Source organism: Balaenoptera physalus (genome assembly GCF_965194825.1).
Source record: "Balaenoptera physalus genome assembly, chromosome: 20".
Classification (NCBI taxonomy): Eukaryota; Metazoa; Chordata; class Mammalia; order Artiodactyla; family Balaenopteridae; genus Balaenoptera; species Balaenoptera physalus.
This window is the reverse complement of record NC_138901.1, coordinates 65111309-65134822: the sequence shown is the minus strand read 5'-3', so window position 1 is coordinate 65134822 and position 23514 is coordinate 65111309. Positions and strand designations below refer to the sequence as shown.

Below are 23514 nucleotides of genomic sequence, written 5' to 3'. Positions count from 1 at the left end.
TTTTGTCCCACTTTTTTTTTTTTTTAAATTAAAACAGCAATCAGGCAACTGCCCCAACCAATCAGGGACAGGACCCTGGACGGGCAGTCCTTTCTTCAAAAAAATATATTTTCTTTTTTTTTTTAAAACAATACCAAAAGCAAATCCACAGCCCCTGTCGAGCCGGTCCCCAAGGAGAGTGAGTTGGATGGCTCCCCTAGCACCTCTCTGAGCAGAGACCTTGGGCCCATCCCCCTAGACCCCAGCCTGAGCAGAGAGGGCAGGTCTTAGCCTGCTGGTCCCCTAGCAGGTGACAGAAAAGTGATCGGCTCCAAACCATGCAAGAAAAACCAGCCAAACCCACAAAGCGAAAGAAAAAAATCAAGAGGATAAATTAAAAAAATAAAAGTGAAACGACACCCCTAGAGGCGGCAGGCAGGGGCGAGGTGGCCCCGGTGCCCTTAGAGCCCTGTCTGCCAGTGCTGGGGTGAAGGCCTCGGTGGCTCTGGCATCTGCCTCATGGGGGCTCCAGGGGATTCACACGGCTCATCCCCCTACTGGGTCCCCCTGCCGATGCCGGGACAGAGGTGTGGCCAGCCTGGGCCAAGTGTGCAAAGTCCATTCAGTCGAGAGATAAAAAAATATACAACTTGGGTGGCATCCAGGGCCGGGCCAAGGCAGCGGCCTGTACAAGGCACCACTGCCTTCTCTGTGAGGGGCGTCTGGCCCCTCCAAGTCCAGAGTCTCAGAGTCCTTGGAGCAGCAGGGGCAGAGGCACTGCAGGGCCCCGATGGTCTGGTTCTTTGGCACTTGGGACCAACAGCCTGTCAGGCAGGAGCAGCCCCCCGGATTTCTCCCGGGTGCCCAAGGCCAGGTTGGCAGTAGCTTATGGGTGTGGGCAAGCACTGCCGCAGCAGAGGGCTGCGGGGCGCCGCGGGGCCAGAGTGGGTCCAAGGCCCCGCCGCCTACGAGTCCTCTCCCAGGATCTCCTTCACAAAGGCAGCGATGTCGGTCTTCTTGGTTTTGTGCGAGGTGAAGAAAGGGTGTTCCTGATGGGGACAGAAGGCAGTCACCTTGGAGGGGGCGAGGTGGAGGTGCCCCCACATGCTCCTCCTGCCCAGCAAACTCCTAGTCATCCTTCCAGGACCTCTGCCCCCCAGAAGCCCTCCTGTTAGAGGCAGCGTTCGTGGCCTCCTCCTCAGCCCTCCCGCAGCCGCCCTCAACTCACTCTTCCCCGTGCATGCTAGGCCTCTGTCCCTCAGCGGGTAAATCCTTATTCACCCTTCTAGGCCCAGTTCCCCTGCAAAGCCTTCCCTGATGCCTCCAAAGAAAATGGTCCACCTGCCCCCCCTTGCCCTTTGCCTCCCTCCCCAGGGCCTGGCATGGAGCGGGGAGGAGGGAGCCAGGGTACATGTGAGTGAATGAGTGACGGAGTTCCTAGGAGTGAATGCACAGGCAAGCCAGAGGAGCTGCCCACCGCTGTGCACAGGTGCAGCCCTCTCCCAGAGAGTCCCGCCCACACTCACCATCAGCTCCAGGTAGCTCATGCGTTCCGCAGGGTTCTTTCTCAGGCTAGGACAGAACAGGGCAGGCTGAGGGCAGGCTGGGGCCAGACTGGCAGGGAAGAAGTGAGTCCAGCCCATCCAGGCCAGCCGAGCCAGTCTGGGTTCAGCCCTGCCCGGGAAGCAAGGGGACACACATGCTCCTCGGGCTCAGGGAAGAAGGGGCTGGACTGTTCTGGGGGGCTTCCAAGGGCAGAGTGGGATCCATGGTGCAAACTACAGAGATTTGGACCAAGTTTCTTTGCCTCTTGGGGTGTCAGCTTTCTTGTCTCTATAGTGATCTAGGGAATTTGCAATGATCCCAATACCAAAATGCTACCATTAACAATCACATATTTGGTATCCTTAATCGGGATACCCCTACCACGGGTCTTGGGAGAAAATGACTCTGTCTGCCAGCCTCACTTGTCTCCAGTCTTTCTTATTTTCCAATAAAAGAAATAAAGGCTACGAATTTTCCTCTGCGTATCTCTTTGGCCACAACACATAGATGTTGACATGTTATATTCTCATTGTCTTCACTTCTGACTAGTTCATAATTTTATTGTTTAAATCTCTCTCATAACCCAAGAGTGCATTAGAAGAATTTACTTTTAATTTGCATGTGGCTTTTTTCTCTTCAGTTATGGATTTCCTGTTCCAGCTAATTACAGTCAGAGAACGTGGCCTATATGGCTTTGCCTTCTGCCTCTTCCCCTATTTCCTTTGTAATCTCAAACATAATTAATTTTTATAAGGATCCTGTGGGCATTCTTTAATTTGATACGAAGTTCTAAACATCAATGAAAGCAAATTTGTTATGCATTTAAATCCTCCATATGCTTTTTGTTTTCTTTTTCCATCTTCAGGATCTGTCCATTTCTAGAGGGATTATATTAAAATCTCCCCACTAGGACCATAGTTTGTCAAATTTTCCTTGTACTCAAACTATTTCTGCCTTACTTATTTTGACGCTATGTTGTTTGGGGGTTATTTGCTAAAGGAGGAGGAGACCAGGCCCAGGGAGGAGCTGGGATCTGGCCAGGACAGGGAGGGGTACTGACTGGGCTTGGGGAGGCCCAGAGGTCCGGGCAGGGCTGAGACTCACCACTGTGCAGTGAAGTCCACAAACTCGGGGGAGAAGCGGTCGGCTGGGAGCTGCGGGGACGGCTCCTCCACCACCTGCTTCAGCTGCTGGAACGGGGTCCCCCAGGACTCATAAGGAAACCGCAGGATGGCCATCTCGATCTGCAGTGGAAACAGCGGCACTGGGTCAGATGCACCCACACTCTGCACGCGGGGCAGGGCCTTCACAGATCCCTGCCTGTCCTGGTCCAGCACCCAGAGGTGGATTGTAAGGCAGGTCAAGGGGCTGATAGGTGACATCATACCAAAGATGAAAGCCAAGGGGACACCAGTAGTTAGTTCTTCTGACCCAACCAGCAGCTATGGCTCATGGAGCAAATCCAACCGAGTTTTGACTGGCTTAGCTATCATCAGGTTTTCAAACAATCTGAATTCAGAAGATTGTACATGAAAACCCAGGTTTCAGCTAATCTGGAAAAATCAGAGGAGCTGGCAACCTGGGGATGCTTTCCCACAGGCCGCCGCCAGCAAAGGAACTCGGATAGGCAACCAGTTTCCCTTTCCTTTGCCACAGGCCACTCCCCACTCCCTAATGTCTCAACAATGACTTAAGCGTCTGCTGCCATTTATTTGGGCTGTTGTCATTACTGAAAGGGCAAACAGGAAATGAAATGACTCTCATGTATTTGCAGAAGGAATGTTAGACTGTGAGGTCCGCCTTTGACTGTGAGTTTCATTTCCTGGACTGTGCAACAATCCACCAGACTCCATTAGGAAATGAAGTTTACAGGCCCCTCCTCCTCCACAGAGCCCCCACTGCCCAGCCATCAATACCTGTAAGGCCCATCTCCAATGCCTCCCCCTCCAGGAAGCCTTCCGGCTCTGACCTCATCACTGTTTCTCCCTGACTCCCTGGACACAAGGCTACCATGGCCTCATCTCTCCTACTAGACCCGGACCTCCCTGTGCCCTGGGTGCCTCACTTGCAGTTGGCAGGAGTCATCTGTGGGAAAGACTGACAGCTCGGGACTTCCCTGGTGGTGCAGTGGTTAGGAATCCGCCTGCCAACGCAGGGGACACGAATTCGAGCCCTGGTCCAGGAAGATCCCACATGCCGCAGAGCAACTAAGCCTGTGCACCACAACTACTGAGCCGGCGCTCTAGAGCCCGCGAGCCACAACTACTGAGCCCATGCGCCACAACTACTGAAACCCGCGCACCTAGAGCCCGTGCTCTGCAACGAGAGAAGCCGCCACAATGAGAAGGCCGCACACCGAAACGAAAAGTAGAGCCCGTAAGCCACAACTACTGAGACTGTAAACCACAACTACTGAAGCCCTCGCACCTAGAGCCCATGCTCTGCAACAAGAGAGGCCACCACAATGAGAAGCCCGCACACCAAAACGAAAATAGCCCCCGCTCGCCGCAACTAGAGAAAGCCCACAAAGAGCAACGAAGACCCAATGCAGCCGTTAATTAATTAATTAATTTAAAAAAAAAGACTGGCAGCTCACAGCAAACTCTGCGTTCCGATTTTGACTGCTGAGATGAAAACACAAATCAGGGCCACCCAGGCCCCTTTCCCTGACAAGTGATCACCGTAATGAACAGAAGAGACCTCAGCTCAAGCAAACGCTTCTTGTTGGTGGTGACTGGCACCCAAACAGATCGCTAGTCATTGTGCTAAGAAAGCACCTTCCCGTTAGGCTAAAGGCCCCTTTCCAGCCAAGACACAAATGCATCACAAGACACAAATGCAAGACTCCATGCCACAGATGGAGGTGGCACAGTGCGGTGGGTGTGGGTGTGACCCTGGATTTTCATAGGACAAAGTCAGCCTGCTTTTTTTCCTAGAGTTTCCAATGATTCCGACACACAGAAGTGAGGACCTTGCCTGGGCTGCAGAGAAGGACCACCAGAGTTTCCAAGTAGGAAAACAGAGAAGTGTCCAAACCCTGGACCTCGTAATTCCTTTCCTGGTAATTTTTTCTAAAGAGCTCAAAAAAAGAAAAATACAAACAGCCTCTGGGCACAGAGATGCACAGTACGATGTTATCTGTGATAGTAAACGTCGACCGTCCAGCGCCAGGACTGAGTCTCACTGTGATCGTGAGGGCCACGTGTACAAGGAACTCACCTAATTTGGGATTGACTGTGATTTCTCGACAAGAACCATGAGCGCTGGGTAAAGTCCAATGGACGAGTCATCAGAGACGTCGAGAACTATGTAAAGCTGCCCCTCACCCCACGGCGGGCATAAGGCACCTGCAGATGCTCCCCTTAAGACACCGTAATTTTTGATGATACAGTCTCTCCTCAGTTTGTGAAGCCAACCAACATTTCTGTCCAAGGCTAAACTATTTCACAGGCCCCGGAAGCTCGAGGACCTGGTACAGCCCCTCCCAAATAGCAAGGGAGCCCCAGGCAGTACCATGGTGATGCCGAGGCTCCAGACGTCGGACTTGACATTGTAGCCTTTCTGGTTCAGCTCCGGGTTGATCCTCTCAGGCTGTACGAGGGACCAGAGCAGGGTCGCCCAGGCATCCTCAGCTGCGTCTGGCCTCCCCAACCCCAAACCGAGGGGCCAGGGCTCACCCACCCTACCTCCCCCGGGGCAAATGAGGAAGCTGAGGCCAGCGAGGGCCAGGGTCTCAAGGTGGAGGCCCGAGTCTTGCCACGCAGCTGCCCTGCCTGGGGGTCCCACCTTCGGGACACTGGGGGAGGGGTGGGACCCCGCAGGCCCCACCAGCCACCTCCCTGAGGTGAGACTTATTACCCAAATGGGCACCACGGGGCCAGTCAGAAAGGGGTGGAGAGGGCCGGGCAGCAGAGCCCTCTGCCCGCAACGGCAGGAAATTCGGGGTCTGGGGAGGCCTCATCCCTGATGGACACAGGACACGGCCGGGGTGGCCAAGCCCGGCTGTTTTCTGCTGGGGTGGCCCAGGAGCCACTCACGGCCATGTAGGGCTTGCAGCCGGCATCCATCGTCTTGGCCACGGAATCCACCAGGTAGCCACTGATCCCAAAGTCGCACATCTTCACGTGGCCCTCCTTGTTGATGAGGACGTTGGACGGCTTCACGTCTGCCAGGGGCAGGACACGCCTTTCAGCTCCTGGTTGTGGGGCCCCCACTGCCCAGGTCAGAGCTGGTGGCCACACAGCCAGGAGCCCCGGGCTCCAGCCACAGGTAGGGAGGAATTCAGGGCTCTGGGGCTTCGCCCGGGACCATGTCTTTGCAGCCAACCAGCCGGGACTGGGCCGCCACTTCCCAGCACAACCTCTAGCTCTGCGGTCCACCCAGGCTCCAGGGGGACCCATCACTGACAATGTGGGCACTGGAAACCACCCCGTGTCCACCCAGAGGGGTCGGCAGATTTGCCCAGGAAGCGCAGGGCAGCAGCTAAAACACAGGAGATGGGTCTGCGGGAGAACCCAGGGCCCCAGGACTCGAGGTGGACGTGGAATGGGCTGGAGGGCACAGCAGGGACCGTCCAGCGAGCACACACACACGACACGCACGCATCTCTCCCGCCTTCTATGGGGACTTCTGTGTGGATACAGATGCACAGAAAAAGGACCGAAGGTTCCGTGACAACCTGCCACTGAGTGGCCAAGGGGGCTTAGCCTAATGAACTTGGTCTGGAAAGGCAGAGCACCCAGAACACAGACGAAGAGGCAGGACGTACACTGGCGGGGTGAGTCTCAGAATCATCGGGCCAAGCGGGAGGCTGAGACCAAGCAAAACCACCCCACTGCGGAAAAATCAGGAGTGTGGCTCCAGGGCGTGGGGGGCGGGGGCGGGGGCGGGACTGAGCAGGACGGGCTGAGACCGTGCTGGGAGGGAGCGGGAGGCTGGAAACACCTTCACTTCGATGCGCGGGGCTTACACAGCGTAAACAACGATCACATCCACGCAGTGGTACACACCCCCCCTGCGTGTCTTGCAACACGTAAACAACACATCAGAACAAGATGGCTCAGCCTCCCCAGGACAACGGTCCACCCCATCCGTGCTCTCAGCACCAGCGGACGGAACTGGGACTGGGTCTGGGGGCTGAGGAGCATGGCTGGGAGGAGTGCACAGTGGGCCGGACCAGCCAACAGGCTCAGCTCCTGACCCAACAGGCACGTCAGAGCCGGCTGCCTCTGAGCCCCGGTGGTGCGGGCCCAGCAGGCCTGGGCAAGAGCGCGTGTGCGGGCAGCCAGGCCCCTTCCCGCCGGCCGGCCTGGGCACTGACCTCTGTGGATCACGGACAGCTTGCTGTGCAGGTGCTCCAGGGCCCTCACAATCTGGCATTTGGAACAGGAAGAGGGGGGAAGAGACCGGATGGCTGTGATTCCCGGTTGCATCAACAATGACAGAGCTGCAAGACACCCCACCCAGGGCCATCCGTCGCCCTCTCCCAGGTACACACCCAACCCTTCACTACCCTAGGCTCCTGCCCGCATCCCAGCCTTTGCTGTGGGGTCCCAGCAACCTTGGTGCAGACGCACTCGGTTCCTGCATTGCTCTGAGTGGGCAAGGGTCTCAGGTGATATGCCCAGGACCCTGCAGAGTCCCAGACTTACGAGCCCCCAGGGTGCTGTCCCTTCCCCCTGCCAGGCTCCTGGTAGAACCCAGCCCTCTGCAGCCTCCCTGCTTCCTCTCCCTCCCTCAGCAGTCAGTGGGCTACATGCTCGGAGCCATTCCCCACAGGAATGACCCCAGAGATCCTGATTCAGCGCCAGGGGGGTGTTCACACGCTCGCAGGCGCGGTCAGGAGGAAGGGCCGCTGGTTCGCTGACTCCATTTCCCTTTCTGCTTTGGCTGCTGGGGTGCTCGAGCCCAGGGCTGCCGCCCTGCCCTAGACACACGCAAGCTCAGGAGGCGAGCACGGATGCGAACCCCTCCCCCGACACTGTGCCTCCGTGAGCTGCCCCAGAGCGTCCTCGGCATGCGGGAGCTGTAAACACTAAGTCCTCTTTCTCGGCCCAGAAGCTCAGGAGCTGCACAGAAAGGCCCAGAGGGCCTGGCTCTGCCGAAGTTGCGTGGCTCCAGGAGCCCCGGTCTCCTCAGCAGGGAGGCTCTGGTCCAGGGGCAGCCGCCCAGGTTCAGGGCCGCAGCTGGGGGCCACACTGGGAGCCCGACTCTGCCCAAGACAACACCATCGGGACCCCCACCCCGGCAGGGCCTGAGCCACTTACAGATACAGCGATTTCCCCGAGAATGTCCTCCGGGATCGTCATGTCCTTGTCCAGCACCTTCCGGTAGAACTTGTCCAGGGATGTGTCCATGAGCTCCATGCAGATCCACACGTCTCCCTGCACGTGGGCATCCGGAACTCAGCCATGCCCACCCAGGACTGCCCGGCCCGGCGTCCTCCCGTGCCCACCTCCCCGGAGCCGGCCGGCGCCCCCGACACACCTCCACCCCTCAGCCTTTGAGGATGCCCCGACCTCCCAGCTCCTCCCCCTTCCCCCGAGGCGTGCCCACTCTGCTGGGCCCACACGGCAGCCTCCCCCCGCTGTCACCTCTGCTCTCCCCTATCTGAGCCCTAATTCCACGGCAGGTTCCAGAGAGAAGTGACTGAGTCCCTCCAGTGGGGGCTTCTGGGACTCGCCTGTGCCAGCTCAGCTCCATGCCCCAGCCCTGCAGACCCCTCCTGCCTCAGCCCCATACCCCCCCCGCCACCGCCACCCCGTGTCTCGTCCCAGCTCTGAACCTGGCAGACGGGTCCTTCCTCCACCAGGCCCCCACCGCCCGCCCCTACCCAAGACAGCCTTCCGAGAAGGCCGGGTGCAGCAGCCCCTGGGGTACCCCCAAGCCCCTGGGCCCCTGCCAGCTCTGACCCGGCCTGTTGTGAGGCTGGAGTGTCTCCCCTGCCACGGCCTGGGCCTGGCTGAGCCCCCAGCCCCGGGCCCGCCCCCCGAGGGCCCACCTCTCTGAAGAGGGCCCCGTAGAAGGTGACGGTGTAGAAGCAGTCGACCGTGCGCATGTTCACGTCCAAGTCCATGAGCAGGCGTTTCTGCTCCTGCGAGTTCACGGTGGCCCGGATGCGCTGCGGGGCGAGGGCTGCGGTCAGGGGCTGGGAGGCAGGGCCGCGGCCCCCGGCGCCCCCGGCCCCGACAGCCCTGGGCTGGGGGCCCCGCTCACCTTCACGGCCATGATGGTGCCACTCTGGGCGTGCCGCACCTTCTCCACCACCCCGTAGGCGCCTCGGCCCAGCTCCGAGATGGTGACCAGGTCATCCGCCTCCACCTCAAAGTTCTCGGGGGACACAAAAGAGAGAGGGTTCACGGGGGCCAAGTCAGGCGCCAGTGGAGACGCTGGGGCAGCAGAAAGAGAGGACCGCCAGCCGGTCAGACCTGTGCTCAAATCTTGCCCCAACCACTTCTGCTGTGTGCCCTGGGGCAACTCACTTAACCTCTCTGAGCCTCCCCTCACCTTCTATAGAGCAGGCACAGCACCTACTTCCAAGGGCTGCTGCGAGGTGTCAGCAGGCCAGTCTGGGAAGTGCTCCCAGCGGCATGGGGCCCTTGAGAGATGCTCCTTCCCTCCCGCCCCGCCCCACTCAGGTGGCCAGACTGAATCACTCACTCGGCACCTACTGCGCACAAGTCCCTGTTTCAGGCACCGGGGACACGGAGAGGACAACGGAAAGGCCTCGCCTCACAGGGAGCAGCCAAAAAAGGGAGCGCGCAGGGGGACGAACAGGACACCCTCGGCGTGTCCTGTGGTCGACACACACGGTCCCCGAGCCGGGCTTCCCAAGCCATCAGGAAGTGCGAGTGAAACGCAGGCCCCCGGGCACTGGCCCTGAGGGCAGGGCCAGGGATCTGCGAGCTCAGCACCACTCCTCTGAGGTCCGGGAGCTGCACGCCGGCTCCGGCTCACCAGGGCCCCAGGAGGCAACCACCACCTCTGCCCCAGACGGGCCACTGGTCAGCAGCGGGGAGCCAGCGCTCTGCCCCAGCCCAGCTCCGTCCACCACCCACAGCCACCTCCCAGGGCCCGACGACACCTACCCTGTCCCCGATGGTGATGAAGGCCCGGGAGTCCAGGTTCCGGGGGGGCCTGCAGGGAGGAGCGGGGCCGTAAGCCCGGGGGGCACGCCCTCCTGAGCGGGCAGCCCAGCCTGGCGCACATCCTGCCCGGGAGCCCCCACCCCCCAGCCACCGAGCGTCTGCGGGGCAGCACGCGGTAGAGCACGCGGACGCAGCCGGGGCCTCGCCTTCCATCCTCGACGGGAAAGCAGGGCCCTGAGCGGACATGCGAGGCCCATGGCCCCCGCAGCTGCCCAGAGGAGGTGCTGCCCAGGCAGGGGCCTGGCTCTCAACGGCGGCCCCTTCGGGAGGCCGTCTGGGCGGCGCCGGGGGAAACCCGAGGCCAACTCACGTGGGGCTGGGCGCCGGCGGCTTGGACACACAGGAGATTCGTAAATCCTTCTTCCTCCTGGACTTTCCTAAATGGGAGGGAGAGAAGGGAGCGTCCGCTCAGCCACTGCTCAGTCAGCGTCTCCCGGGACAGGCAGGACCCCCAGGGGCCTGGCACAGACACAGACGCCGAGGGTCAGCGTGGTCGGCGCCGTGACGGGGCCCCGGGGCCTCCGGGAGCCCAGAGGACGTGCCCAGCCTGGGCTGGAGGGCCTGAGCCCCGCCGGTCCTCCTGCAACAGTCTCCCCACAGCCACCTGAGAAAAGTCGGCGCCTCCGAGGAGGACGCACCGTCACAAACCGGCCCCCACGGCCCCCATCAGGCCCCCGCGCTCCCACCCACGCAGAGTCCTATGTCCCAAGTTTCCCTGAAGGCCTGCATTGTGTCCTAACCCCTGAAAGCTGAAGTCCTAACCCCGAGTACCTCCGAGCATGACCCTATTTGGAGATTTACAGAGATGATCAGGTTAAAATGAGGTCATTAAAGGTGAGGCCCTAATCCAACACAACAAGTGTCCTTAAAAAAGGTGAAATTTGGACACAGAGACAGACACGCATCAAGGGAAGACGGCCGTCTGCAGTCCCGGGGACGAGGCCGGGGCGGCTCCTCCCATCATGGCCACAGCAGGACCAGCCCTGCGACACCTGGATAGGCTCCGGCCTCCAGACGGGGGACAGGAGGTTCCGGTGTTGAAGCCGCGCAGCGTGTGGGGCTCTGTCCCGCAGCCTGGGAAGGTAGCAGGGCCTCTACCCACCCCACCCCCATGCAGTCCTAACCTCGGTGGTGGGGCACCCGCCTCTGAGCCTCGACGTCCCCACCCGTCATGCTGGAACGCAGACGTAGGCTGGGGGCCCTGCCGGCAGGCATCACATGCAACCCGGCCAGGGGTGTCCACAGCCAGGCCCATGGGCCGGGACCCTGTGTGCAGGCACCCCGCCTCTCTCAGCCTCAGCTTCCCCAGAAGGGGCCCCGGGTGGACAAAGTATGAGGACAAGGACCACCTGCCAGGGCATCGGCCCCCGACTCAGGTTGGAAAACGGGGCCAGGGCCAAGGGCAGGAAGGTGAGTCGGGAAAGGACCGCATGTGCAGCCAGGTCGGCTGGTTCCACAGCCGGGGGTGTGCAGGGCAGGGCAGGACGTCCCTGTGGAGTGAGGGTGCTGGACCGGCTGGGCTCCCACCGCCGCCAAGCCTGCCTGTGCCCGGGGCCGGCTCCCCAGCCCTCCACACAGCCCTCCCCGCGGACAGGCGGCGAGACAGGGGTGCCTGTACCCACAGCTACACCTGATGCTGTCGGCTTCCCCGCCCAGGCTCATGCCAGGCTGGGAGCGGGGGAGGTTCCTGGGGGCCCACCTTCCTGGGGAAGCGGGAAGTAAGCCCAGCAGGCCTGCAGGGGCCAAAGCAGGGCAGATCCAGGCCTGGAGGACGGACCCATGGCCTCATCTCACCCGTGCCCACTGCCCCGGGCACACTGCAGTGTCCCTGGGCCTCAGTATCCCCATCTGTGAGGAGCCCCACCCCCAGCTCTAGCCAACAGGGTGGGAGGTGAGAGGGGCCCGGCGGGGTCCACATCCCACGGGAGGAGGACCACCCGAGGCGCGGGCAGGGCCAGCTCTGGCTGGGCCCACTCACCCTGGAGGCCGCACATTCTCACCACGCAGCCCCAGGAAGCCCACTCCCACCCCACAGGGTGCTGGGTGGGCCTGAGTCCCGAGGCAACGCCTCCCTCACCCCTCACCCCCAGGGACTGACAAGAAGTGTCTCCTCTCCAAGCCTCTCTGGCCAGCTAAGAGCACGACCCGGTGCCCGGCACACGGTCGGTGCTAAAGAAGAATCGGCATCGAGAGCGCTGGGCAGACCTGGGACTCGACCAGGACTTCCCGAAACCACCCAGAGCAGAAACGGTGCCCATGTGCCTCTCCTGCGGGCACGTCCTCCCGCCTCCCGCCCAAGGCCCCGTGCCTCGTGCCGCAGGGGTGCGCAGGGCACCAGGAGACCCTGTGCACACCCTCCTGAAGTCACCTCTGAACCGGGTTCGGATCAAGCCTCCAGCACACCCTGCTGTGCAGACTCAGCGCCTCGTCTGTGAATCCAGACAGGCCTGTGCGCTCGGGCCCAGCAGCGGGGGTGGGGGGGCCCCGGCACCACTGTCCATGATAGGAGGGGTTCTCAGTGCCCCTGGGAAGACGAGGCCCGGGCCCAGCTGTCCTGAGGGCTGGGTGAACCACCAGGAAAAGTCCGGTGGGGGTGGGGTCCCAGCATCTACCCCAGGGTGGGTGACGTGGGCAGACACTTGCAGCCTCTCCATAGAAGCACCCCGAGGGGCCCCCAGATGCCAGGCTTGAGGTGCATCCGTCTGTGCCCTGGCGGCCAGCAGGAGAGTCTCAGTCCTGGCCAAAGGCCCTGACCCAGGCGGCCCTGGGCCTGCAGCCGAGTCAGCGCTCCGAAGGCACAGTCCACAGCCCCAGAGCCGGGGCCCCCGCTCAGTCCACACCAGGCTCGGCTCTCGTGCAACCCTGTCGCCAAAAGCATGGGCTCTCTCTGCCACAAGTTCAAATCCCCTTTGCCCCTTACACGCTGGGTGATCTTGGGCAAGTGCCCACACCTCTCTGAGCCTCAGCATTCTCGTCCATACAATGAGGACAAAAACAGCACCTCCTGTGAATTCCCTGCTGGCACAGTGGTTAAGACTCCACGCTCCCAATGCAGGGGGCCCGGGTTCAATCCCTAGTCAGGGAACTAGATCCCACATTCATGCCACAACTAAGAGTTCGTATGCCACAACTAAGGAGCCTGCGTGCCACAACTAAGGAGCCTGACTGCCACAACTAAGACCCAGCACAACCAAATTTAAAAACAAAAACAAAAAACAGCACCTCCCTGTAGAGTTATCAGATAAAGCACTTAGAACAGCGCTCAGCCTGCATCGAGCTACTTCACCACCTCTGAACCCCCAGGGGCCTGTCCAGGACCTGACCGGCGCCACCGCCTGCCCCCAGCACGGGGCTGTGCCAGCTGCCCAGTCATGCCCTCGTGTGTGGAGAGATTTCATCCCGTTTTACAGACGAGGCAAGGTGGCTGGTTGTCAGAGGCCAGGGTGGGGAGGGTCTCCCTCCAAAGTCCTTTCGCCCATGAGAGAGGCAACCTGCCACTCACACACGGGCCCTTCCCATCTCCTCCAGACGCCCCAACGACCCTGGTGGAGGAGCTCTTAGGCTCATTTTACTTGGGGAAACCGAGGCTCGGAGGTGGAGTCACTGCACGTTAGTCAAGGGTCTGGCCAGGAGTCACACCTGGAGACCCCAACAGGCCAGGCCAGCGGCTCACAGCACCCCTCCTGCAAGGAGGAGGGAACAGGCCTGCCGCGCCCCCCGCAAGGGAAGCCAGCATATTCCACACGCCAAGAGGAAAACAGAAAAGCCGGGGCTTCAGTTCCTGAGGCCACTTCTGTGCTGCCCCCGGATCAGACTAAGTCACCACCAGGCCCCAAGGTGGCGCAGGGGTCCACGGCGTGTGCAGGCCACAGGCCAGGCCAAAGGAAGCCCAGCTCTGCAGCCTGGCTGGAGCCCAGCACAGCGCCCTCCTGCCCGCACCTCTACTTCTCACCCGCTCGGAGGTGCACCTGCCGCCCTAAAAGGCAAGGCCGAGGGTCTGGCACACAGCAGGTGGCCCTCTAATGACCCACAAGCGGACACCGCAGTGACCATCAGCGCCTCTGCACAGGTGAAAAAATCCGTCCTCAGTAATGAGAGATGTGGCTGGCTTTTATTCTTGACTTGATGCTATTTTGTAACCAGAAAATAAAACATTTTAAGTTAAAAGGTAACAATCCACGTGGGGGTCTCCGGGGCTCACAGCCGCAGGCCCTCCTGCGCCTTCTCTGCTCTCAGCCCCCTTTCCACCTTTCTTGGGCTCAGCCTGCACACCCACGGCCCGCCCTGGGCTTTGGGAACGCCCCCCTGACAAGCCTCAGTCTCCCTGCCTGTGGCTGCAGCGGTGGTGGTGGGAGGAGGGGAAGAGGGCGAGGACCCCCTGCCTGTCAGGGTCCCCAGGCCTACGTCTAGGGTGACACAACTGGGTCTGCGGGGCGGCCAGAAACAGGCTGCCGGCCCCTCCCACCGTCTGCCAGAGCCGTCAGCGCCGGGCCGGGGCTGCCCAGGTGCAGGCCACTGTGGCGACTGTCACCACGACAAACAGACTTTGTGGGCTGCCCCCGGCAAAGCACGACGAGCCCGCCAGCCTCGGCTCGCGGGGCTCCCGGTGCAGGAGGGCACAGTACCGGGCGTCTGTGTCCTCGTCGGCTCCGGCCTTCCAGGGGAGCCCCAGGAGGCAACGAGGACTCCAGCCGTGACCTGAATGAGCCACGTTGTTCCCAGCTCAGGGCCTTTGCCAGGTCTGTTCCCTCTGCCTAGGACGCTCTTCCCTGCAACTCCGTCCCAGCTGATGCGTGAGCCTCGGCTCCTGCCTGTTCAGAGAGGCCCTCCCGGTCGTGCAGCTAAGCGCCCCTGTTAACTGGCTCTCCCGTGTCCAGCCGGCTCCTCACAAGCCACGGCCCTGCAGTTACATCTCAGAGGCAGCACTGACTCTGGAGCCAGGCGCCCGGGCTCGAACCGCAAAGCTGCCGCTTCCTAGCTGGGTGCCCTCAGGCAAACGACTTCACCTCTCTGGTCATCACGGCCTCAACTGTGACGTGGGGACAACGGACTGACCTCGCATGGGTATCAGCGCATCCAGCGCGGGTCAGTGCCCTGCCTTAGTGGTCCTGGCGCGAGGAAGATTAGACTGAGCCATCTGGAAACGCGTGGGACCCAAGCTAACACCGGGCCCGCAGCCCAGACGGCCACTCTGTCAACACCCTCAGCAGCCCCGGAAGTGTCTTCACGGGTCTGCTGCACCAAGAGGGTCAGAGAGGAGGCGCCAGGCGAGGTCACAGTGAGCGTCTGGTGGGGAGCAGACCCTGAGCGGGGCCTGGGGAGATTCCAACAAACCGGCTGTGCCCGGCTCTCAGGCTCCGTCCGGGGCGGGGGGCAGGGCCGACAACCCCGCACCACGGACCCCGCCGGGCCTCGCTCACACGGGAGCCGCACACCCCGCCACGCTCTGTCTCATCCGTGGCCTCCCCGACAAAAGCAACACCGGCTCCCACTTTGTTATTCCCGCCTCCTACTTTTGGCTATTTGGGGTGCTTCTCGGGCTTTCCAATCCTGCTGGAGATGTCCTGGGTCCCCCGGGTCCGTGCCCATCAGGTAAGGAAGCGCGTGCCACCACGGAGGTGTCGGAGGCCAGATGTCCGAGGACGCCCCCGCCCCCGCCTGGCCCTGCCCCCAGCTGGCCACCTCTATCCTGTGGGCGTCCCACAAGACAGAGACCAACTAGGCCAACCCACTCCCACTGCTCAGGTGGGCAAACTGAGGCCCCGAGAAGGGGAGGCTTTCAGGGGGGCAGCAGATTCACCTGCACAGTCAATGTCTATCGCCAAGCCAAGCCAAGGCCCACCCCCACCCCCTGATATCATGACCCCCCCGTTACCGCTCTGCGGGCGTGTCCGGGCAAGGACACGGAGAGGCAGGCACAGCAGGGACGCCCCCTCACGTTCACACCGGCTCCCCAGCTCTGCAGTGGCCTCTCCCCAAGGCCCCGCAGAGGGGAGGGCGCTCCGTTTCCCGGGAGCCTCCACGGGCCGGGCCCGCACCCGCCACGGTGCCCTTAGCACCGAGCCCACAGGGGAGTGACAGGCGGGGCGGGGGGCTGCTCAACCCAGCAGCCCTGCCCTGTGCCCCGCCAGCGGCACGGTGGCCCCCGGGCCAGGCCCTGGCCTCAGAGGCCTTCGGCATCCCTCGTCCCCCCCACATCCAGGGCCCTTCTCATCTGCAGAGCCCGTGGGGAGGGTCCCGAGCCCACCCAGCTCGCAGCACCCATCCCTTCAGCAGTGAGCGGACAGGGCCCTGCCCTCCCAGGACCACCCTCTAACCACAGCCGCGTGGCAAAGCCTGAAGACACTCTGCTTGTCACAGCTTGGGGTGCTACTGGTACCTGGTGGGTAGAGGCCAGAGGCGCTGCCCCACAAGCCAGAACAATCCGGCCCTAGACCCCCGGGGCCGGGGAGAGACAGGGCCACAGACAAAGCCAACTAGCAGACAAAGCCCGGGTACACACCGTTTACGTAGATTTCCACAGCGCTAAGTGCTCTGAAGAAAAAGGAAGCAGAGGACCCTGCGGAGGGGAGATCCGAGCTGAGGCGGACGGGGAAGAGGAGGCAACCTGGAAAGCTCTGCAGCAGGGGAGTCCAGGCAGGGGGCTCGGGCTGGAAGTGCCCACGGGTTCACCCAGCAAGGGTCCCACCGCACTATCCGGGTCTGCGCAGGGCAACTCGGGACGGGACGGGACGGGACGGGACGGGACGAGCTGGGCGGGAGTAAGAGGGGATGGGGTGGGCCAGAGGCCCAGACCCAGGTGCACAGAAGAACAAAGAGGGCAGGAAACATTCTCCAGCCCCCGCGCCCAGAGCGGTCTCGCGCAGGCCTCCCACCCAGGCCTCAGCAGCCGCTGACCGCCAACACCGAGGAAGCACCGACTTACTGGAGGCACAGCAATGCCCCTTGGCCCCCTTTTTACTTCCTGGTGGTACCCAAACACCTCCACTGACATCCGAGGCCCTTCACCTGTCCCTTCGTGCCCACTGGCTCGTGCAAACCTTAAGACGAACCCTCGAAGCTGCCCAGTGACGCAGACAAGGAAACTCAGGGCTGTGGTACAGCTGCGCGGTCCGAGCACTGCACCACTTGGGCTTAACGTTCACTTGAAGCAACAGTAATAACAGCTGCAGACACTCAGACACGCTAACCCTGAGGCCCCGTACTTGGTGTTACCACGTGTTAACACGCTGACTCCTCCACGTAGGTCCCGGTATCACCCCCGCAGTGCAGCTCCTGATCGCCAGTCAGCTCTAGCCTTTCCCCCAACAGCGCTACACACCAGTGCTGGTGCCACGGACCATGGTGTGGACACTGGCCCGGGGCTCCTGCAGGCCAGGGAGCTTAACTACACCACACGTACGTTAGGGCCTGATTTAAAACAATGATACAGAAATGATGTGCACACGCGTCAGGACGGTTGTCAGGGAGAGGCAGCGCTGCAGGGCTGCAAGGGCACAGCAAGGTGAGATTTCTTCAGCTGGGTATCGGGTGTACAGAATTCACTTTTCTTTATTCTTTAAAACGTAGAGGTGCATTCTATATATCCTTCCGCTGTCTGCCCTGACAGGGCAGAAGGGCCAGGGCAGAGCGGCCAGGGCGGGCACCGGGGGGAGAGGGCCGACTGGACACGGCCTCCCAGAGAAGCCAGGGCAGCCCCTGGATGCCAGCTCAGCCTGCAAGGACACCCCGGAGAGGACCTCAGGACAGGGGGAGGGTGACAGGGACCTGTGCCCAGGACTGGGGGGATGGGGCAGGGGGAAGCCCTGTCAGGGTGAGCCTGGTGACCCCCTCTGGGGTGGGACGTGGGCCCAAGCGTGGTGTCTGAGCTGCAGAGGGGCTGCCTCCCAGCCCTGCCTGCTCTTCACGCCCTTTATACGAGGCTTCGGGGGGCTTCCCACGGCCACTGCTGGGGAAGCAGGCCTGACCACAGGGGCCACACCGAGAGGCCCGGCCAGTCCCGGGAGGGCGATGAGCCCCAGCGTGGGGAGCTGAGCTCAGGGAGGCCCGCCCCGTCGCCGCACCCGGCTGGGACGGGGCCCTGCGGGGCATTCTTCTTCTGGGACCCAACAGTGACCCCTCCCAGGACGCGGGCGATGCTCCCCACAGCGGCCTAGGCCCCGCCCAGCTGCTCCCACTCAGCTCAGCCCTGCCGCCCACCGACCCGGAGGCCTCGGAGCTGGACCCTCAGAACCACCTCCCCCGCGGCCTCCTTCTGCTCCACGGTTGGGGCGCTCTCCGCCCAGCCCTGCGCTCCTGCAGCAGGTGCCCTGCCTGGCCCTGACGGAGCTCCACCCACTGAGGGGCTGGCCTAGGAGGCACCCACCCTCCCAACTCCCGGTCCCACATGCCCCCATGCTGCAGGGGACACGGATGTGCAGGCCGAGGCAGGCACGCCGTCCTCTCCGTTCCCCGCAAGCCCTCCCCAGGAAGGCCCAAGAGGAAATGAAGCTCCCAGCTCCAGCCTGGGGACCAGTGGGGAAAGAGCCTGGTATATCCTAGCTGCCATTACAGGACCCTGCAGCCAGAGTCGTGTCACAGAGCTTAAAGTCCATCACCAGAGGTCCCCATCCTGGTTATTCATCCACCAACGAACAACTGCCACCACCAAAACGATGAGAAAATAATAACAGATGACATTTGTTTGACAGACACCTTCTCCCACCTTTACCACCACCCTGTGGGGGGCTGTTTTCTCCCACTTTACAGAAGAGGAGACTGAGGGTCAGAGAGGGCACGTGAGGAAGTTGGGAAGCAGTGGAGCGAGTCAGAATTCGAACACAGGTCCATCCCCCCCCCGAGCCCAGGCTCTGCCCACTTCCTGTCTCACTGAGGTTCTTCGTGGGCAGAGGGCAGTCTCGCTGCCCCAGGACCTGACACTTAGCAAGAGTGGAATGAGGCTGTCTACACCTGTCCTCGTGGCTGCCGGCAAGACGGCACGCAGGGTTCCACTCCCATTTTGCAGGTGAAGAGACCGAGGCCTCACATCCAAGAGCCGGGCAGCGCCAGGGGACTGAAAGCATTTACAGCAGGCGGCGGACGTCCAGTGTCACAGCGAAGGGGCTGAGCTGTGATCTGACAGCAGAGTCTTCACCTCTGCACAGCCCTGTCTCCTGGGAGCCCAGGGGACCCCGCCCCACCTCTGCTCCTCGGCCTCCCGCGGCCCCCGGGAGCACATCGGAGCCGGAGAAGGCCCTGGGCCAAGGGCGGTAAACAGCCGCCGTCACCTGCTCCCGCTCCTGCTCCCTGAACAGAGGAAGCAGGGCCCTTGCCTAACAGAGGAAGTTCCTGCGGGGATGGGCGCAGGGCCAGGAGGGGGCTCCGGGCTCCATCCCAGGTCCAGGAGGGGGGCCACCTCCGTGCCCAGCTCCGGGCCACAGGCCGCCCGAGAGGTGGGGACTCCCAGCCCCCTCCCGCCCACCAGCGGCCAGGCACTGGCCCTTTAAGCTGCAGCCAGCCGGCTGGCGTGCCCCACGGGTGAGTCAGCGCCCAGTGCCCGCTGACTCACGCCGGAAGCCTTCCGCTGCCCCGGCCCTCTCCCCACACAAGCGACTGAGAACTTTGCTCCCTTCAGGCCCTGAGCCACAGGTTGGCGGATAGTTTCCTGTGCGTCACGCCAGGGGTGGGGAAGTCCCCAAGTGCCACCTTCCAATCTTTCCGAGAGCCGGGACAGGACGGGACAGGTCAGGGGAGGGCAGCTGCACAGCAGGAAGGGCCGGGACACGGGGCTCCTGCAGCCTCAGTGTCCCCGTCAGGCATCCAGGAGCCACTTGAGGATCAACCAGGAAGCGCCCACGGGGGCAGCACTCACGGGGCAGTGGGGGCACCCCAAGGACAAACGTGGCCGGAGGCAGCAGACCCAGACTGTGCCGACCAAACGCACCCCTGCCCTCTGGCCGCAGCTGCCCTCGGCCTCTGATCCCAGGCAGAGATGGCATGTGGGCGAGGAAGCAGGGAAAACAGCAGGGCTGTAGGGCCCGGAGCCTCGCGCACTCCCGGAAAACTCCCAAGGGCTGTGGCATGGAGGACGGGGCAGGGCACCCCTGCAGGGCAGGAAGCTTAGAGGTAAAGCTCCCTAAGGTCAAGTGCCAACCACATCCTGCTTGGTCCAAATTCCTCGAGAAGGTGGCGAGAAGGACAACACTGTGGCCTGTGCCCAGGACACGGAGGGCTGGGTCAAGCCACTCCTCCCATCTGACCTCAGTTTTGTCACCTGACAAATGGGCCGGACCGCAGTGAGTATGAAATGTGCCAGCTGTAAAGGGCTCTGCACACAGGAGACATCATCTCTGCTCAGTCCGTCCTCCAGGTCAGGCTGTAAAGGGCTAGAGGAGATGCCTCAGAACAGAGGTGTGATGCGGGAGGAGGGAGTATCCCACCAGCTCAGCCCAAGCACCCATCACAGAAATGGGACACAGAGGAGCACTGAGCACTAGAACAGCAGCTCCATCTGTCACAGCCGTGTGACCTCAAGCAAGACAATGAACGCCTCTGAGCCTCAGCTTCCTCGTCTGTGAATGGGGCTGTGAGCAATAAATGGGCTAGCGCATGGCACATGGAAAAACCTTGGTTAAGTGGGAGCTCTTGGGATTTCTGGCAAGAGGTCATTGTGGCTTCCCCACCACATGCTGCCACAGACCCCAAAGAGGCTGACAGCGTCCCCACCCAACATCATCTGTTACCTGGACCCACAGACTGGAAATGCCTCCTGGCCCTCTCTCTGCAGAGAGGCTCAGAGAAGGCAATGCCAGGACTCAGGTCACACAGCATATGAGTGTTTCCCCAAAGTGCTTTACTCCTTCACACCCATGACCCTTCTCCCTTCCCAACCCTGCAACTGTAATTTTTATTTTGATGAGGCATTCCCTGCCGGGAAGAGCTCAAGGGCCTTCAAAAACAAACACTGCTTCCAACCTCTTTTTTCCACCCATGAAAACACTGTGGCCCAGAGAGGTTGATGGACCTGCCCGAGGTCTCACAACACTGGCCAGGCCAGGCCTACACCTGGAGCTGGGGAAAAGAAGTCTCTGATTTCCCGGTTCCCAAGCTCCACGAGGTCTGCGCAGTGCAAGTCCCTCCCCAGCCGTCTTCCCCCTCGAGTGCCTCCTGGGTTACTCACAGTGGTTGGGCAACGGTCAGGGATCCGGCCTCCCACTTATGTAAGACATAATTACCCTGCCCACCCGGCCGGCTGGGCTCTGGCCCCAGCCACAGCAGCCGCCAGGAGCAGGGGCAGTGAAGGACCCACACCCTCCCCGGGACCCCACAAGCCCTCCAGCTGCCTGGGCTCCCCCCACCGCAGAGAAAAAGAGGCAGAGGCAACCCCTGATTAGGGGCCCCCTAAGTGCCAGCTGCTACCTTTCTCCCCCTCACTCTGCAGCTACAGCCCAACAGAGGCAAGGCCTGGATCCCACATGGCTGAGGCCTTTCCAGCAAGAATGGTAACAGTAATAAAACGCAGCAAGTGCCCCTTCCCCAGCACCTCTGAGCTCTTCATCTCATCACCCGCACTTGCCTAGAGCTCTTTAGTACTCACTATCTCACATCCTACGCCAGGAGTCCACGGAAGGTAGGTGTGATAAGGGAAACCGAGGCCCAGAGACAGCAAGTTAGGGAGCCGCGGGCAGCCCATTCACTACGGCTGCGTCCGGTTTGGAACTCTCTCACACAGCCCAGCCCGCTGAGACTCCGACATGCCAAAAACACCCTTTCCTCTTCCTGCCAAAAAAATCCCCCTTTCGCCCTCCAAGTCTCATCCTCCCCCTCTGCATGACAAACCCTGCTGCCGCAGCCGCCACCTCACAAACATTTCCAGGAAGGCCGGCTGCCTGGAGAAAACAAGAGCGAGCCCATCGCACGGCCAGCACCCACCGGGCAGCCAGCCCAGGACCCACAGGCAGCGTCAGAGGTGAGCACCGCCCCCCCCCCGCCCGCCCCCGTGCACAGAGAAGCTTGCAAGTCCAGATGAGGGAGCCGATGGAGAGGCCATGCAGTAGGGTGGGGTGGGAGGCCAAGAGAGGTTCTCCGGAAGACAGGGCTGCAGACAGAGCTGCAGGACGGGGTGCAGCCGCCAGGGATGGGGCAATGTGGGACCTAGGAGGGTGGAGAGCCTTGGGGGAGAGGACGGGGAGTTCTGAGCTGGACCGTAGCCAGGGCAGCCACACGGGAGGGGGCGTTTACAGAGAGATCCGCAGCAGGGGAGCACCACTGGGGGCCCAGACTGGATGCAGCCCTGGGACCCGGGAGTGGAAGGGGGCTGGGTGCAAGATCAGAGTGAATCCCGCCTGGGTCCGGCTGAGAGACCCAGACTGGGAGAGTTCCTGTCCAAGGTGCAGTTAAGGCCCAAAGGGGGAGGTCCAAGCAAGGTTCCTGACCTGGAGCGGGGTGATCAGAACGAGACCCTCTCCCGACTTCGGGCCTGGGTGCAGCCCCAAGGCCTAAACTGGGGTCCGGCTGGGCCCGGGACCTAAGGGAGGCGTTCCGGGCAGGGGAGCTGCCCGGGTGCGGGCCGGGCCGGGGGACCGCGCAGAGGTCGGGGCCGGGGGACCGCGCAGAGGTCGGGTCCGCAGCCCGGGCGTTCCTACCTTTGGACGCGGGCACCCCGGCGGGCTGGCTCGCGGCAGGAGATTCCATGGTGCAGGCGGGTCGGGGCGGCGGCGGGACTAGTCCAGGGGGCGGCGAGCTCGGCCCGGGCGGAGCACGCTCATGGCTGCGGGCGGGCGGCCCGGGCGGCTAGCAGGGCGTCGGCTGGTACGCGTCCGCGGCGGGCGGCGGCGGGGCCAGACTGGGCAGTGCGACTGGGGCCCCGGCCGGACGGCGCCGACGCAGGCCCCGCCCCGCGCACCCATTGGCCCGCCGGTCTCCGGGCCCGGCCCCTGCCTATCAACCGCCGGCCGGGGCCTGCCCGTCAAGCTCAAGCCTAGCCCTCCATTGGCCCGGGGTACGGCTCCTCCCACCGCCTGTCAAGCCCGCCCACCACCGGGAAACCCGTCAGGCCCCGCCCCCCAGGCCTCGGCGGGTCCCTCCCGCTGCCTGTCCGGACGCAAGCCCCGCCCACCCCCGGGCCCCGCCTCGCGCGCGCTGGCTCCCGTGCGCAGAAACCGCGGGTACCCCTGGCCCGCCCAGCTGCGGCCACGGGGAGCGGGAAGGCGGGTGCTGCGGGAGCCAAAGTGCGCCCCCCGGGTGGGGCCAGCGTCAGATCCCGCTTCGACTACTTCCTAGCGGGGCTGACGTGGGCAACTCAGGTCACCCCGGAGCTTGTTTTCGCGTCCGCGCCTCCGGTCGCAGCTGGTGGAAAGGGACCTGGGCTACCGCGGACACTCAGGAGGTGTTTGTTGACTATTCAGTCCGGACGGGCCAGCCCTCCTTTCTGCTCCCACGTGGAGCCTTGGAGGATTTCAGGAGCCACTGACCAATCTGGCAGTGGGACCAGGTCACTAGGATGGACAGCCTGGCAAAGGTCACGGGGTCAGTCCCTCGCTTCACGCGGGCGTGAGTGTGTGACCTGCCAGGAGCCTCACATGAGGGAAGCAGGTTCCACCACCTGCTGGAAAGGCTTGGAGCTCTCTCACTTGTAAGATGGGGTGACAGCCGGGCCTATCCACACCGTGATAGGGGGGCCAGATGAGATAAGGGGAGGCCTGCTAATTGTCATTATTTCCTCCTGCGTCCCCAGGCAGTGGGAGAAAAGGCATGAGCTATGGACTCAGCAGGTTACAGGTTCAAATGCCAACCCTGCCACTCAGAGACGTCCTGAGCCGCTCCGTGCCTGTTGACGTACCTGTGCCACGGGGACAGCGCGCCC

General features: G+C 62.3%; 1 protein-coding gene across 2 annotated transcripts; it reads right to left on the bottom strand.

Moving 5' to 3' along the window:
• MAP2K3 (mitogen-activated protein kinase kinase 3) lies at positions 1-22516 on the bottom strand. 2 transcript variants are annotated; one of them, XM_082442898.1, is made up of 12 exons: positions 22295-22516; positions 9982-10048; positions 9612-9660; positions 8740-8853; positions 8525-8644; positions 7791-7907; positions 6845-6896; positions 5562-5689; positions 5038-5115; positions 2629-2768; positions 1506-1593; positions 1-1028 (listed from the first exon to the last, which is right to left on the bottom strand). In XM_082442898.1, exons 1-12 carry the CDS (start codon positions 22341-22343, stop codon positions 945-947), a joined length of 1086 nt encoding a protein of 361 aa, XP_082299024.1. In that variant the 5' UTR covers positions 22344-22516; the 3' UTR covers positions 1-944. The 2 variants fall into 2 exon arrangements, with proteins under 2 accessions (XP_082299024.1, XP_082299025.1); XM_082442899.1 differs by having other exon boundaries at positions 1506-1551; positions 22295-22515.
• Positions 22517-23514: the final 998 nt, after the last annotated feature.

Coding starts and splice junctions, on each gene's coding strand:
- MAP2K3 (XM_082442898.1), bottom strand. CDS start 22,343: ATGGAATCTCCTGCCGCGAGCCAGCCCGCCGGGGTGCCCGCGTCCAAA. Junction 8,645..8,739: donor GCACCATCATGGCCGTGAAG/GTGAGCGGGGCC, acceptor CTCGCCCCGCAG/CGCATCCGGGCCACCGTGAA. Junction 1,029..1,505: donor TGAGCTACCTGGAGCTGATG/GTGAGTGTGGGC, acceptor TGTCCCCATCAG/GAACACCCTTTCTTCACCTC.